Here is a 15,952-nt window from a genome sequence, read left to right as displayed (position 1 = left end):
CTGACCCATTTTTCCACAATACTGTTTCTTCCAGGGGTACTATTCCCACAAGGTATTCAGGAGAACTTCCGTGAAGTGTGGAAGGTAGGAGATGAAGTACTCACAGAAGTACAGCTGTGAGAGCAGGCCTAGCATTCAGCTGTGAAAGGAAAAGGCTTCAGGTTTCGAATTACGGTCTAGCACTCCACTTCTTGTCTGCCAGGGAGTTTCTAATTCGTGTACATGCTGCTCGAGACGGAAAAGTCATTCTGGTATACACCTCGGGATAACTGGGAAGAACCTGGGAATTTTTTCATCCAGGACAAACCCAGGAAAAGTGTGGAAATTTTTCAGAATGCTGTGAATTTTTCATTGTTCTAGTTTTCAGTTAAATTTTCATAATTTCCCTGGCAGTAACTGATACTCTGATTTTACTTTAGCCAGATACTGCAGAATAATACTGCAGCAATAAAACAAATGAGAGAATAGCACTAAAATAAAACTTTAGCTACAAAGAAAGTGTAACATTTGCAGGAACAAATTACAGTGTACACACAAGCATCTGCTGACAGTAAAATGTGCCAAAGACTATGCAATGCTTCGTAACAGCAAAAGTGCTTTCAATGGGTCTTTCTTGTGGCCTCGTTTCAGTGAGCATGATTCAACAACCATTTACATTTGTAACAGGTCACAGGAAAATACTGTGAATGATGGTCTGAGACACATTACTTTCAAACTGAATTTCCTTTTACACAAGATGAATTATGTTATGCTTGAGAATGTGCCATGAATTTCTTACATTGTGAAGCGTTAGACCGTCTTCAAACTTAACACTGACAACTAGACACTCAGAAAAATTTTGGGCCCAAAAGATCAGTCATTTGCTGGCCGGTGTGGCCGTGTGGTTCTAAGCGCGTCAGTTTGGAACCGCGTGACCGCTACGGTCGCAGGTTCGAATCCTGCCTCGGGCATGGCTGTGTGTGATGTCCTTAGGTTAGTTAGGTTTAAGTAGTTCTAAGTTCTAGGGGACTGATGACCTCTGTAGTTAAGTCCCATAGTGCTCAGAGCCATTTTAGATCAGTCATTTATGCCATTACTTAAAATTTTACTATCATATATGGGCTAAGGAGGACCACATTTCAAGATTATATTGTAATCTGATAGATAAAAAAATCTACCCGCCAAGTGGGAACAGCAAAAAAGTTTGTGATGAGCAATGTTATAAGTGGAAGCTTAGCTTTTCTTGTAGCTACACTCATGCATATTAATTTAAACCATTAACTTTTCGTATTTGTGTGTTTGAGCTACTTAACAGTGGTGCTGTTATTGGCTCACTACATCACACATCCTGTGTTCTGAATATCTGGTATCATTGGCTGGCAAGATCATGTGATGTGGGCTGTGACTGGATTACAAAAGTGCATCTCAATCTAAATTCTAGTCTTTGCAAGCTATCATGCATGCTGTATTTGGTGGAATTGTGTTAATACTTTTCAGAATTTGAAGATATGCAGTGTAAATGTTGCTGTGCACCTAAGATCTTTACAAACTGCACTTTTTTTTTTGCTGGGTATCGTTTCCTATAGTGTGAGGAAGTTCTATGCAGGTGTGTAAAACCGTCACTAGTCGAAGGACTCATAAATTTTACAGCTCTAAGGAAAAGCATATTGTCACTTAACACAGAAAAAGTGTATCATCTGAGAGAAAGCTTATTTTTAACTGGGAAATCTGGGAAAATATATACTGTGTGATCAAAAGTATCTGGACACCCCCAAAAACATAAGTTTTTCATGTTAGGTTCATTGTGCTGCCACGTACTGCCAGGTACTCCATATCAGCGACCTCGGTAGTCATTAGACATCGTGAGAGAACAGACTGGGGGCACTCCGCAGAACTCACAAACTTCGAATATGGTCAGGTGATTGGGTGTCACTTGTGTCATATGTCTGTATGTTAGATTTCCACACTACTAAACAGCCCTGGGTCCACTGTTTCCAATGTAATAGTGAAGAGGAAACGTGAGGTACACGTACATCACAAAAGTGAACAGGCCGACCTCGTCTGTTGACTGACAGAGACCACCGACAGTTGAAGAGGGTCATAATGTGTAATAGGCAGACATCTATTCAGACCATCACACAGACATTCCAAACTGCATCAGGATCCACTTCAAGTACTATGACAGTTAGTGGGAGGTGAGAAAACTTGGATTTCATGGTCGAGCAGTTGCTCATAAGCCACACATCACACTGGTAAATGCCAAACGACACCTCACTCAGTGGAAGGAGCATAAACATTGGACGATTGAATGGTGGAAAAATGTGCAGGGTGATGAAACACAGTACACAATGTGGCAATCCGATGGCAGGGTGTGGGTATGGTGAATACCCAGTGAATGTCATCTGCTAACATGTGTAGTGCCAACAGGCAGTGATGTTATGGAGGCAGTGATGTTATGGTGTGGTCATGTTTTTCATAAAGGGGGCTTGCACCCCTTGTTGTTTTGCATGGCAGTATCACAGCACAGGCCTACGTCGATGTTTTAAGCACCTTCATGCTTCCCGCTTGTGAAGAGTAATTCGGGGGATGGTGATTGCATCTTTCAACACAATCTATTACCTATTCATAATGCTGGGCCTGTGGCGGAATGGTTACATGATAATAACATCCCTGTAATGGTCTGGCCTGCACAGAGTCCTGACCTGAATCCTATAGAACAACTTTGGGATGTTTTGTAACGCCAACTTCATACCAGGCCTCACCGACTGACATCGATACCTCTCTTTAGTGCAGCACTCGGTGAAGAATGTGCTGCCATTCTCCAAGAAACTTTCCAGCTCCTGATTGAACCTATGTCTGCGAGAGTGGAAGCTGTTATCAAGGCTAAGTGAAGGCCAACACCATATTGAAGTCCAGCATTACCGATGGAGGGTGCCATGAACTTGTAAGACATCTCCACCCAGGTGTGCGGATACTTTTGAGCACACAATGTAGGAATTTTTTTTCTTGTCTGCGTATACACCCTGCCTTAGTGTCTGTCTTTTCTGCTACTCAGCAGTATCATTAGTTTGTTTGTTTGCAGGTACCAGACTACCTTGAGAAGGAGTGGATGGCCAAGCATGAAGTTCAGGCAAGCCCACCAGAGTTTGCCGTGTGGACGTTCGATTCGTACGACAGTGTCCAGAAGGTGTCGATGGACCTCGGCATCCATACCGTGCACAAGAATGGGTCCCTCGTCATGTCCTTGTACTGTCCGTTTTGGATGCTCAACAAGACAGGCATGATGCTCTCCTACCGGGTGAGTGCAAGCCGCAGCTGTCTGGTGTAGTACATGAAAGTTGTTTACCTGTTCAGTTTCTGCCACTTGCTGACCCAAATCCCAAATATTTCTCTCACTTTGTTTTACTACTGTCTGGTTTCCATCACACTTCCAGCCATTCCACTTTTACTGTTATAGAGCTCCTCCCCATGTGGCTGGAAGACATCGTGTATCTTACCTGCCCCCCCCCCCCCTCCCCCCCAAAATAAATAAATAAATATGACATGAAATTATTTGGCGAGTTTGCAGTCATTGTCACTATAATCTGTCCAAAATTTATTTAGAATTGCCAGCTATGATGGAAGTAGTAGGTGCAAAGCCTGTGCAAGAGGCCTGGACCACATTCCATCATTCCCACAAGAAAGTACCCAAAGTTGCCAAAGCTTCAACCCACCACCACAACACTTTCTGCTTGCTCTGTGCTTCAGTTTCAGCCAGCTTGCAGTCCTGTATGATCATTGCATCCTGTGACTGTGTTTTCATTTCTGTGGATATAGGAGTCATTATGTTGTTTGCTGTCACTCTTATTTGTCGTGTGGTACCTAACATTGTCAGTAGGAAGTTTGTTGAAAGTTATGAGTGGAAAAATTCAACACTATTTGTGTGTTATGTGCTTATTTTGAGACTGAAAATCTGAATGGTGGCCTGCTGTTCTCTGTTAACAAACTGTTTCATAGAACTGATTAATACAAACTAAAACACTGTTGCGAATATTGTCGAGGAAATGTTCAAGAAAGAAAAGGGAGCTGGAGAAACATTAAAGATTAAAACACTGTTGGGGAAAAAACATTGTATGGATAACCGGATTACCAATATAGGTTCGTTCGCAAAGGAGGTGATTCATCATCTTGTTTATGATTATTTTCACGAAACGAACATCTGACACACTCAGTTATTGCCCGTACTTAAGGAACTGTGACTTTTTCAAGGTAGTCACACATCATTTTTCACTGTTTTACACTATGTTGGCTTTGTCTTTGAACATATCTGTGGCCATAGCTGTTGATGGAGAGGGACTACATAGCTTATTTTTAAGGCAGCATGAATATCAATAAAGTGTTGTGGCTTGATGAAACGTGGTACTGTTTTGCTCACATTGGCAAGCAGAGCTGGACAGCCAACATTAGGAATGTCAATCTGTAGCCTGGAAGAAAGCCATCAAACATACACAGCGCATCATGGAAAGAACATGGTAGAATGAAGTTGTTTTGGAAAATTCAGTAGAGGAGATGATTATTTCATTAAATAAGGGCAGTGACAGTGATACTTAATACAGATGTCGTAGCGGCGACATGCAGCACCGATGGATTGAGCTGAATGTTTGGAGTGTGCAGTTTGCAATTGTAAGTAGCTATATAATAAAAGCATATTGTTTTAAGTTTTGGAATTCTTCTGTATTCTGACATAATTGTGTGTCACTCCTAAATGAGAGTACAGCATGTTTGAGATTCTTTTTTCAGAACTTAGTAAAATTATGTGCTGCATTCCATATGGAAGCTTGCTCTGCTTGATACGCTTACGACCTTTGAATTTATATCAGCCGTACAAGTGTTGTGTCACAGCAGGACACATTGCAAGAATCCGTGGCAATTTTTTATCCTGATGTAGTTTTTAGCTATTCTACGTTGGTACATGCAATGAAACGGATGGGCAAACAAGGACATAACTTACAGTGATATGATTGTGCCACCATTGCCTCAGTTACTGGTCTCAGTTACTGGTCTCGTAATTGTTGTCAGATGTATGGTCACAATTCTCATTATATATTCTCTAACTGATCATTGTAACCGATAATGTAACCCTTTTTTTTCCAAGAAAAGTTGTGTGTACTGTGACTATGGCTTCACTATTATAGTGTCAAATAAACATTTAATTTTTGAAATTTTAATAAGAAGGCATTATCAGCAACTAATTCCAAATGCACTTCATCTCAATTATTCAGTCTCTGTCATACAAAATAAACATTACTTTTTACAATATAATCGGTGCAATACTGAAGCCCCATTTTTTGTATCACTTTTGTTTTTTCTCCCAATACTGTTTGTCCTATTTAAGATATTTTTTACCACAATGATAAACTCACGTAATCTTCTGTGTTGTTGTGCTAGAAATACTTACGGATCATAAAAATCAACAACAAATTAATTACAAACCTAGCGATCTGCTTTTCATAACAAAACTGTACGAGTGGTCAGTTAGTGCTTGACACACAACTGGACCATTGTCCATCATATTTAATTGAAATTATCCATTCTACAAAACTCCATCAGAGGTCCAGTCTGGGTTAGGTGAAATGTGATGTGTTCTTAAGATTTTGTTCGTGGCATTTTCACAGGTAACTGGAGCATAGTTGGAGTGATGTATGGGCTTTATTTCATCAAAATTGGATCATGGAAAGAAAGACATGATAATTTAAAGTTTTAGGGCCTCCTCAGCATAGTAGTTCAGATGCTGACTTCAGTGATGGCATAATACATCAAACCACCTCAGTGGCAGAAATTTATGTCAGCGACAGAATCAAATGCCACAGTCTTATCTTTACAAATATGAACTAACATTGAATCTAGTTGTTTAATTGGGTAGGTAAAAAGTCGCCTCACCAAGCGGCAACAGAACACACACACATAAAAGATTGTAGTGATTGGCAAGCTTTTGGAGCCAGTGGCTCTTTCTTCAGGCAGCAGGATTGAAAGGGAAGGAAGAAGGGTGAAGGAAAAGGACTGGAACCTCTAGGAAATGGGTAGATTTCGGGAAAGTCACCCAGAACCACAGCTCAGGCAAGGCTTACCCTGAGGGATGAGAAGGAAAGACTGATTGTTGGGGACTGCATTGGATGAAATTTGAAAACCTGAGAGCTTAAAGGTAGAAGACAGGGTAATATGCAAAACAGAGATTACTACTAAAACATCATGCATGAGTTAATAAGAGTAAGAAGCTAAGTGCATTGTATGTAACAGAGGTGGGAGGGGGAGATGCAAAATAGATGGGAAAGACAATGAAAGATATAGGAAATTAAAACAGAGTGAAGCAAAGAGTAGTTACAGGGAAGAACAGCTGAGACAGAAGAAATTAATGTAAATTAAGGCCAGATGGGTGGCGAGAACCAAGGACATATCCTAATGCTAGATCCCACTTGCAGAGTTATGAGAAACTGGTGTCTCATGGAAGAATCCAGATGGTGCGTGTGGTGAGACAGGTGCCAATGTCACGAATGTCATGTTGTAGAACATGCTCTGCAAAAGGATATTTCCCATCTATTTTTCACCACCCCCTCTCTTATGTATAATGCACTTACCTTCTCACTCTTATTAACTTGTGCACAATGTTTTAGTAGTAATCTCTGTCTTGCACCTTTAAGCTGTCAGGTTTTCAAATCTTATCCAATGCAGTACCCAACAATCCTTCAAATCCCATAGGGTAAGGCTCCCCTGACCCGCGGTTCTGGGTGACTTCCCCAAAATCTACCCCTATTCCTAGACCTCTTCAGTCCTTTGCCTTCACCCTTCTTACTTCCCCTTCAACCCTTCTGTCTGAAGAAGGAGCCACTGGCTCTGAAAGCTTGCCAATCACAACAGTCTTTTAAGTGCCTGTTCTGCCACCGCTTGGTAGGTAGATTTTGTATCTATGCAATTAAATAATTTTATCAATAATTGATTGAATTTACTTGGATACAAACATATATATTTACTGGCTTTGCTTTGTGTACTAAAAAATGAAAAAAAATTGCTTTGCTTCTTTTGGTCTGTTTCATTTCTGTTGACTTCTCATATAGGACAACAAAATTATTGAGTAACTGACCTCATAAGGGTCCCATTTTTACCGCTTGATATATGCAGCCATAAAAAATGGTGATATGCAAAGACAGTTGTTTAATTGTAGTGGCAAAGCTGTTGTAGCCGTAACCGTTGCGGGGTTTCTGAGAATGAAAGCGTGTTTGGACCAAACGGGAGTGGCCCTCGAACAAACCAAACGGACGGGGAAGGACAGACATGAACAACGATGGACAATGGAGCAAGACCTAACGAACAACACTACAGAAATAGGGTCACAAGCGAAACCTCACAAATCCACACTGTTTACTCGTACATGGAAACCAAGTAAACACGCTGTCTGGAGGCGAGATGTCGATAGTATAATGTGAATGTCAGACTGCCTGCTGAGGGAGAGGCAGGTGCTTAAATACCTGATACAGTATGTTGCTATTAGCCGCTGGGACCACATGCTCCACCGTGGCGCTCTCACATTATACGCAGGCCAAAAGCGCGCACGCAGCCGTGGCTCACGATGCGATGGCTGGAGAGACCTCTAGTGGTAATTGAGGTCCGTGCCATCTGGCGTGGACTCGAAACCCGAAGCTCGATACCAGATCCCTCCCCCCTGAAACTTGCACGGTGCTGAGGCAGTCGGCAGATGAGAGAAGACCCAGGCACATCAACCGCCACCGGCTGTGAGGAAGGGATGTCCGAGGTGTCCGTGACGGCCGACCCAGAGGCCAGAGCGGCAGAGGGAGCGGCCGATCCACCTAGGGGCGCGGTGGGCCGGCGGCAGGCCCGCGGGGAGGCAACAACCAGGGGCAGTGGTGGCGACTTGAGGACCACGTCTGTAACCGAAGGAGGAGGCAGCGGCAGAGAGAGTCCTGTGGGGGCATGTGGGCGGAGCTGGTTATGATGGCGGCGCTCCAACTCTTTTGCTGTCTGCACTGACCGTGGCAGGTGTCCAACCCGTCTTGCTCGCATACATGCGATCCCACGTGGCCGCTCTTGGGGTGTAATGCTGAATGGGCCAGAAGTGGGGACGAGAGGGCTGACGGCATCAACAAATGGAGCACGGTTGCTGCTGTCACCAATGCAGGAGCTCCACCAGACTGCGGTCGTCAAATGGCATGGTGCGATAGGTGCTCAAAAACAGGATGAGGGCTGACGTGGTTGGAGAGGTGTTGAACGCCTTCATCAACTGTTGTTTAAATGTGCAGACAAGTTTCTCTGCCATGCCATTTGAGGAAGGGTGGAAAGGTGGGCTACGGATGTGTTTGATCCTGTTGACGTGACGGAAGTCACGGAAGGAGGATGCTGTGAATTGGGGGCAATTATCGGAGACCAATGTGTGAGACAGGCCCTCTATGGCGAGAACGTGTGTGAGGGCCGTGAGGGGGGGGCTTGGCTGGTAATGTGCACACACAGTGCACCTGCGGACCAGGCGGTCAATGTCGCCATCGATGCTATGCCAGTACACGTGCTGGCGAGCCAAAACTCTCATACGGGACATACCCCAGAGCCCGCGGTGTAACAAACTGAGCACTTGATGCCGCAAATCCGGAGGGATGACCACCCGATGGACATCAGACTCCGTGGCCAAGAGGAGGGCATCATCGACCATGGAGAGCCTGTGGGATAGGTGGCACCGGGGGCTGCAATCAGTTTGCATCCAATGAGTAATATAGAAGGGCCACCTGTGGACCATGTAGCAGAGAACCTGCCGCAAGATAGGATCGTGGTGGGTAGCCGCAGCAATGTGAGCAGCCATAAGAGGCAGACTGTCCAGTGCATCGCGGCGGGGAGAATCAACGTGAAAGCAGAGGACCTCCTTTTGGTCAAACGCAGGATCGGGGCCTGCTGGGAGATGTGACAAAGCGTACGCGTTTGCATGGTGGGCTTATATCGGATGGTGTAAGCGTAATTCTGTAAAAATAACGCCCAGCGCTGGAGACGTTGAGCCGTCTACTCTGGAAGGTGAGAGTGGGGTCCGAAAAGCATAACTAAGAGTTTATGGTCCGTCAGGAGTAGTTGAACTTTGCGCCAAAGAGATAGGTGTGAAATTTTTTGACTGCAAACGTGATCGCCAGGGCCTCCTTTTCAATCTGCTGGTAGTTCTGTTGTGCTGGGGTCAACATCTTAAACGAATAAGCGATGGGTTGTTTGGAGCCATCAGCATTCCGATGCGCAAGGACGGTCCCGATGCTGTATCCTGATGCATCAGCCGCCACAACTGAGGGGCGGTCCAGAGAGAGGAGAGTGAGGCAAGAGGCAGACATGAGCATCGTCCTTGAACGAAGAAAAGCCTGGTCACTGGCAGGAGTCCAATCAAAAGCCACCCCTTTGTGATGCAACTGATTAACTGATTGATGTGTTGAGCAACGGAGGCAGCCTGGGGTAAGAACTTTAAGTAATAAGTAACCTTGCCTAAAAAGCCCTGGAGTTCAGATAAGTCCTTGGGACAAGGAAGGGCTCAGTGGCCACGACATAACAACCCGAAGGGCGAATGCCATCTTTGCTAAGCCAGTGGCCTAAGTATTCCACTTCCGGTTGGAAAAAAAAAAAACAACAACAACAACACTTATCCAGCTGACAGCATAAACCTGCAGATTGCAGAGCATGAAATAAGGCGCTGAGGTTTCGCTAATCTTGCTGGCGGGAATGCGCTGCGACCAAGTTGTCATCCAGATAATTCACGCAGGCAGGGATAGGCTGCGTGAGCTGCTCAAGGAATCGCTGGAAAATGGCCGGTGCCGAAGAGACACCAAATGGAAAGCGCTTGTACTTGTACAATCCGAAAGGCGTATTGATAACCAAGATGTTCTGGGAATTGGCATCCAAGGGTAACTGGCGGTATGCCTCAGCCAGGTTGATCTTGGAAAAGTACTCTCCCCCGGCAAGCTTGGTGAGAAGATCTTCCTGTCGTGGAATGGGGTAAGTGTGGACTAGCGACTGAGTATTTACAGTAGCACCGAAGTCCCCACACAGGTGAAGGGACCCATGGGGTTTCCGTACGACCACCAATGGTGTCGCCCAGGTGCTGTATGTCACAGGCCTCAGAATGCCAGTGGCCTGTAGCCGATCAAGTTCCTGCTTGACTGCCAGCCTTAAGGCCACTGGAAGGGCTCGGGCATGGAAAGTGAGGCTGCGTATCTGGCCAAAGTGTGATGTGCGCCTGAAAATCGGAAGCGCATCTGAGATCTGTTCCAAACAATGATGCAAAAATGGAGCACAGATCTTCCAAGTTCTGAAAAGGAACAGCCGTGGAAGCGACCTTAACTTCATCAGAAATTGAAAAGCCAAACAGCTGAAATGCATCCAGGCCAAAAATATTCGAAGCCGACGGATGGTTGACAACGAATAGGGTAAGGAGCCAGGGAACACGTTTGTACGTTGCCTGGACGACGAACTGCCCACGAAGGGGAATGGAACCATCTCCATAGGCGACCAAACGCTGAGAGGGAGGTGACAACTCTTGAGGGCCCAGGTGGGGATATGTCGCCATATTAATCAGTGTTGACCTGAAAACTGACATCCTCAGTGAAAAGGCGGAATGGGGCTACCGATTACAGAGCATGGAAAGTATCGTGAGGCCCAGGAGGGGTAGGAGTGGAGCGAGCTGAGCGACTATGACGAACTGATCACATGTGGCCCTCCTTGTTACACGGCGTGCACATTTTCCAGTGGTAGGGACAATTGGCTCAAGAATGTGTGGTAAAGTACTGTGGACAACGTGGAAGTGGGCTGCATGATCGGCGACAAGGGGCGACTGGAGATGCAATGCCATAGAGACGTCAGACAAAGAGGAGTCCCGATGGCGCTCGCCTCTGTCAGCCGGGCCACGTCGACGTCGTGAGGGTGGAACCCGCCGAGACACGGCGGTCACCACCACGTGCGGCCACATCATAAGATGCTCATTAGCTGCCTGAGCAATATCAAAGGAGTGTGCACTGCGGAGAATCTCTTTCAAGGAGGGTTTATTGAGTTTCAGTGCCGCAGTGTGGACCTCAGGATTGGGAGCCAGCTGAACCACCACATCCCGGATCAGAGAGTATGCAAATGAAGCCTTACACTGCTGATTGGTGCATGTAAAATCGCATTGACAGCTGAGACCCTGCAAGGGAATGATATGATTGACCAGGCTGTTTATGATACTGGTGGAGCTCCAGCCGAGAGGCGACCACATGGTAGCGTTGGGAATAATAGTTTGTCAGCAAAAGGCAGATCTCCTGGAAAGAGTGGCCACAGGATCAGACAATGGTGCCAACTTGCGGAGAAGAAAGAACGTGCCTGGGGAGGCCCGAGACAAAACCAACCACCACTGCAAGGAGTCATCCGTGACTTGAAAAGCTGTGAAACGTTGTTTCAGCTAATGTAAGTATGTTTCCCAGTCTTTTTTAGTGTCGTTAAATGGGGGGAGGGGGGGGGGGGCAAATGACGGCGGACGTGGGAAAACATCGGTCACCCGAGGACTCAGAAGCTGTTGTGTCCCGGGCATCGACTTTGTCCATTAGCAACTGCAGTGACTGTTGTAAGATGTCTAACTGGAGCTGCTACTGCTGCATGAGCTGCTGCTGTTGCTCCAGAAGACAGACCAACTTCGCTTCCATGCTAACAACTACCACCGTTTACCTCATCGCCAAAATGTTGTAGCCAGGGCCGGATTAGACACGGGGTTGCCGAGAACAAAAGCGCAGCAGGACCAAATGGGAGCAGCCTGCGAAAAAACAAAACGAATGGGGAAGGATGGACACAAATGATGACGGACGACCGAGGAAGACCTAATGAACGACGACACACAAATAGCAACGGGGTCGTAAGCAAAACCACAAGAGTCCACAACGTTCACTCGTACATGGAAACCAAGTAAACACGCTGTCTGTAGGTGAGATGTCGATAGACTAAAATGAATATCAGACTGCCTGTTCAGTGAGAGGCAGGTGCTTAAACACCTGATAGAGTACGTTGCTATTGGCCGCTGGGACCACGTGCTCCACCTTGGCGCCCTCACATTATACGCAGGCCAGGAGTGCATTCGCAACTGCGGCTTAAGATGCGACGGGTGGAGAGACCTCTAGTGGTAATCGAGGTCCATGTCATATGGCGCAGATTTGAAATCCGTGGCACTTGCTAACAGAAAAGCACTGGTGTATAGCTAACAAAATTAATAAATTTCCAACTGAGGAGTCAGTTATGTCTACTAAGTGTTTTGAGCTGGGAACCTGGGTGTCTTTAAGCTTTGCCAGACTCTGTTCTCCCAGCCTTTACTATTTCTCTGATTAAAAAGGATGTTCAGTACCTTTGAAAACTGGTAGTTTTACACCTTTAAATATGTTTCCTTCTGCTACTGCTGCTACCTCATTGTAGAACTTCTCTATCTGTATTACGAACAGTCTCAGTTCAGTGATCATTTTCGTGTCCAGTTAAATATTTGTATACTATTTGTTCTGTTGTGTTGAGTAAGTTATTTTGATTAATGTGTTGCATATTGTTCTTGTTTTCATTTTTTTGTAACTGTGGTGCCTTAAAAATTATCGCTATGCTGTGTACAGTTTTTTTCTGTGCCAGAGTACACGAGTTGACATTGCCTGTTTGTGCTGTCCACAGAAGTCACGTAAAACAGAGAAAAACGAGTCATCCGGCAGCCCTCTCAAGGTACCGCGCTATTCTTGTCTCAAGTATCTAGTTTCACCACACTCTGTGTTCCATTAGATGCCCTGTGCTCGAACTGCTAGTCGTATGTATTTTTTCGCATGCACTCATTGTGTTAATTGTACAGATCCTGTACTTGCTTTGCATGAGAAAGCTCAGATATATTCGCTGTGGAAGCTGTCAATTCGGTGTGACTAGTACTTACTGTAACATCACAGTGTGGTCAGTACTAACAAACATGTGGTGTTAATCAAGAAGATAGTGCTGAACCCTGTTGACATGGAATGACCATTTTGACAAAGGAATCATGGGAGTGAAAGTGGCCCAAATGTATTGTTAGGGTTGCAGAATAGCAGTAGCTGATCGGTCTCATATAATAAACATCCACATACTGAGGAATTATGAATACACATAAGCAAAGTGTTCCCACAAGTTTCACTTGTAATAGATACTGAAGCAGATAAGAAACAGGACTTTCTGGAACTGATTGTACAATAAAAAAGCTCATAAATTCACAATGTACAGAAAACGTCTGAACATGAGAACTGGCATTTAAACTAGTGTATATGATGCACAACCGAAGTGTCCTGCATATTAAAGAGAACATCAATCAGTAAACACATATAGATAGGAATTAATCGAAGTTAGATTTGACTGTTACAGTTCGTGTGCTACATGGCAGCCATTATATGGGCAGGGGTGGGCAAAACAGCCGACTTGCCTGCTGTCGAGCAGCCGCGTTGTAACCTACATGATCCTACTGCACCGGCAGAGCAGCTCAGGAGAAGCTGATTTCATCTGAATCTCACTGGGAAATAATGTCAGAATGATGTGTGTATCCCCAGCACATTTGACAACTACTGTTTAGTTTAGCAGTCGCATCAAGTTTTACAGAGGTAAGATACCTGAGTGAACCCTCACAAATTGCAACGTATTCTGAAAAACATGGCTAAATATAGTTTTTGTTATGAGGAGGTATTGAATAGAATTGGGGAGAAGAGGAGTTTGTGGCACAACTTGACAAGAAGAAGGGATCGGTTGGTAGGACATGTTCTGAGGCATCAAGGGATCACAAATTTAGCATTGGAGGGCAGCGTGGTGGGTAAAAATCGTAGAGGGAGACCAAGAGATGAATACACTAAGCAGATGCAGAAGGATGTAGGTTGCAGTACGTACTGGGAGATGAAGAAGCTTGCACAGGATAGAGTAGCATGGAGAGCTGCATCAAACCAGTCTCAGGACCGAGGACAAACGACTCTGAGTGAAGTAACTGCAGAGATCAATGTGGGAGGTATGACAAATGTATCAGTTAGGACGGTGCTTTCAAATTTGGTGTTAATGGGCTGTGACCACAGACAACTGATGCGATGCCTTTGCAGATAACACAACGTCACCAGCAGTGCTTCTTCTGGGCTCGTATACATTTCAGTTGTACCTTAGAGGACTGGAAAACCAGGTGAGTCCCAATTACAGCTGGTAAGAGCTGATAGTAGGGTTTGAGTGTGGCGCAGACCCCACGAAGCCGTGGACCCATCTTGTCAAGGAAACTCTGTGCAAGCTGGTGGTGGCTCCATAATGGTGTGTGTTGTGTTTACATGGAAATGGATTGGCTCTGCTGGATGTTCGGCTAGCTGGAGACCATTTGCAACCATTCATGGACTTAATGTTCCCAAACAATGATGGATGACAATGTACCATGTCTCTGGGCCACAGTTGTTTGTGATTCATTTGAAGAACAATCTCAGCAAGTTGAGCGAATGGTTTGGCCACACAGATTGCCCAACATGAACTCTATCGAACATTTATGGTTCCTAATAGATCTTGCACCAGCAATACTTTCACAATTATGGACTGCTATAGAGGCAGCACAGCTCAATATTTCTGAAGAAGACTTGCACATCTCGATGAGACTGTGCCACATCGAGGTGCTTACCTTGCTGGCACAAAATGCACAGTGTAGCAAATGAGCATACTTGGAATATATTACTTAACAGAGCAGAGTTCTAAATATTTGTGGCACAGACTAGTTTAAACGAACAAAGGTCGGCATACAGACAATACACCTATTCATAATGTCATCACATGTGACGTTTATCAGTTAACTTGCTAGGTATTCAGAAAGTAATGCTGCATTGTGGTAAAATGAGTGAGTTACAAAAATTGTTGAAAGTGGCTTCCATTAGGCAATTCACATAATTGAATATAGTGCTGCATATGTTTGGTCTGCCTCCGTAGCTGAGTGGTCAACATGACAGACCGTCATGTGGGGGACTCGGATTTGTTTCCCAGTACTGGTAGGGATTTAAACTCGGTGAGGGGACTACAGTGGAGTGCAATGCCAGTCGAGGAGCTATCCTATTCAGAAGTAGTAACTTCATGGTTGGAACTTCGGCAGTGACTGAGAGTGCGGTGTGTTGACCCCGGACTCCTCCGTACCACATCTGACGGTGACTGAGGGCGACACAAACGATGGACATCTCTCGTGTGGTTCTCAGTGCCCGACTGCAGAGTTCCCTTTCCTTTTGTATTGCATATTCTTGAACGCACACGGATTTTTTGTTTTGTTTAGACGTAGCAGCAATGCATTTTTCAGTTATTTCCTGGAATTCAGAAATAGTGTGAGAGCAATATACGTATACAGCTGACGACCTATTCGATATGACTTCTCTGCAAGAATCCCGATTGAAGAATGTCACAGTGTGAGCGGTAGTATGAGCAGTAGCAGTCTGCTGCCGATAACATCACTACTGTAGCTGGTCTTCATAAAACCGTTTACAAATTGTTGCACCATCTGTACATAACATTGTGCACTGCAGTGTGAAATACTGTGATGTTACATATCAATCCCCACTTTTAATGTGTGTGGAGGGGACTTGGGTGGTTTCCCTGTAGCTCAGATGCACAAATTGTGTGTGTTTACATGTTCATTGAGATGGAACTGTGACTTGTCAATGCAAACTGCCCTAGCACTTCCTCCTCATGTGGGATTACAAATGGTGTGAATCACTAACAGGAAGCTGCAAATGTTCCACTGGCTTCAGACAAGAAGTGACTATCGATTCTACAGATGCGTTGTCAAAGGAGTAGCTCATTTCCGTGTGGGCAGTATGGTGAACTTTTATAATATATCATTACCAGTTGACATAACCATTTGCAAAACTCATTATTGGTCATAGAAACAAGCTCATCTTGTCTTAAAGAACAGAGGTATTGCAAAAATGGGTACTGAATTGTTAAAACTATTCAGGAA

The 15,952-nt window shown here is 44.9% G+C and overlaps 1 protein-coding gene across 1 annotated transcript in view; it reads left to right on the top strand.

The window, feature by feature from the left end:
- The window catches only part of LOC124552247 (vacuolar protein sorting-associated protein 13-like), a 494,948-nt gene that overhangs the window by 322,397 nt on the left and 156,599 nt on the right, over nt 1-15,952 (top strand). Inside the window, exons 42-43 of the mRNA XM_047126529.1 lie at nt 3,062-3,277; nt 12,658-12,705. Of these exons, the coding sequence (XP_046982485.1) occupies nt 3,062-3,277; nt 12,658-12,705 (264 nt within the window). The remainder of the gene's footprint in view (nt 1-3,061; nt 3,278-12,657; nt 12,706-15,952) is intronic.

This window comes from Schistocerca americana, chromosome 10, assembly GCF_021461395.2.
Source record: "Schistocerca americana isolate TAMUIC-IGC-003095 chromosome 10, iqSchAmer2.1, whole genome shotgun sequence".
NCBI classification, from domain to species: domain Eukaryota; kingdom Metazoa; phylum Arthropoda; class Insecta; order Orthoptera; family Acrididae; genus Schistocerca; species Schistocerca americana.
The sequence above is the reverse complement of the archived record's forward strand: the minus strand, read 5'-3'. Positions and strand labels throughout refer to the sequence as shown.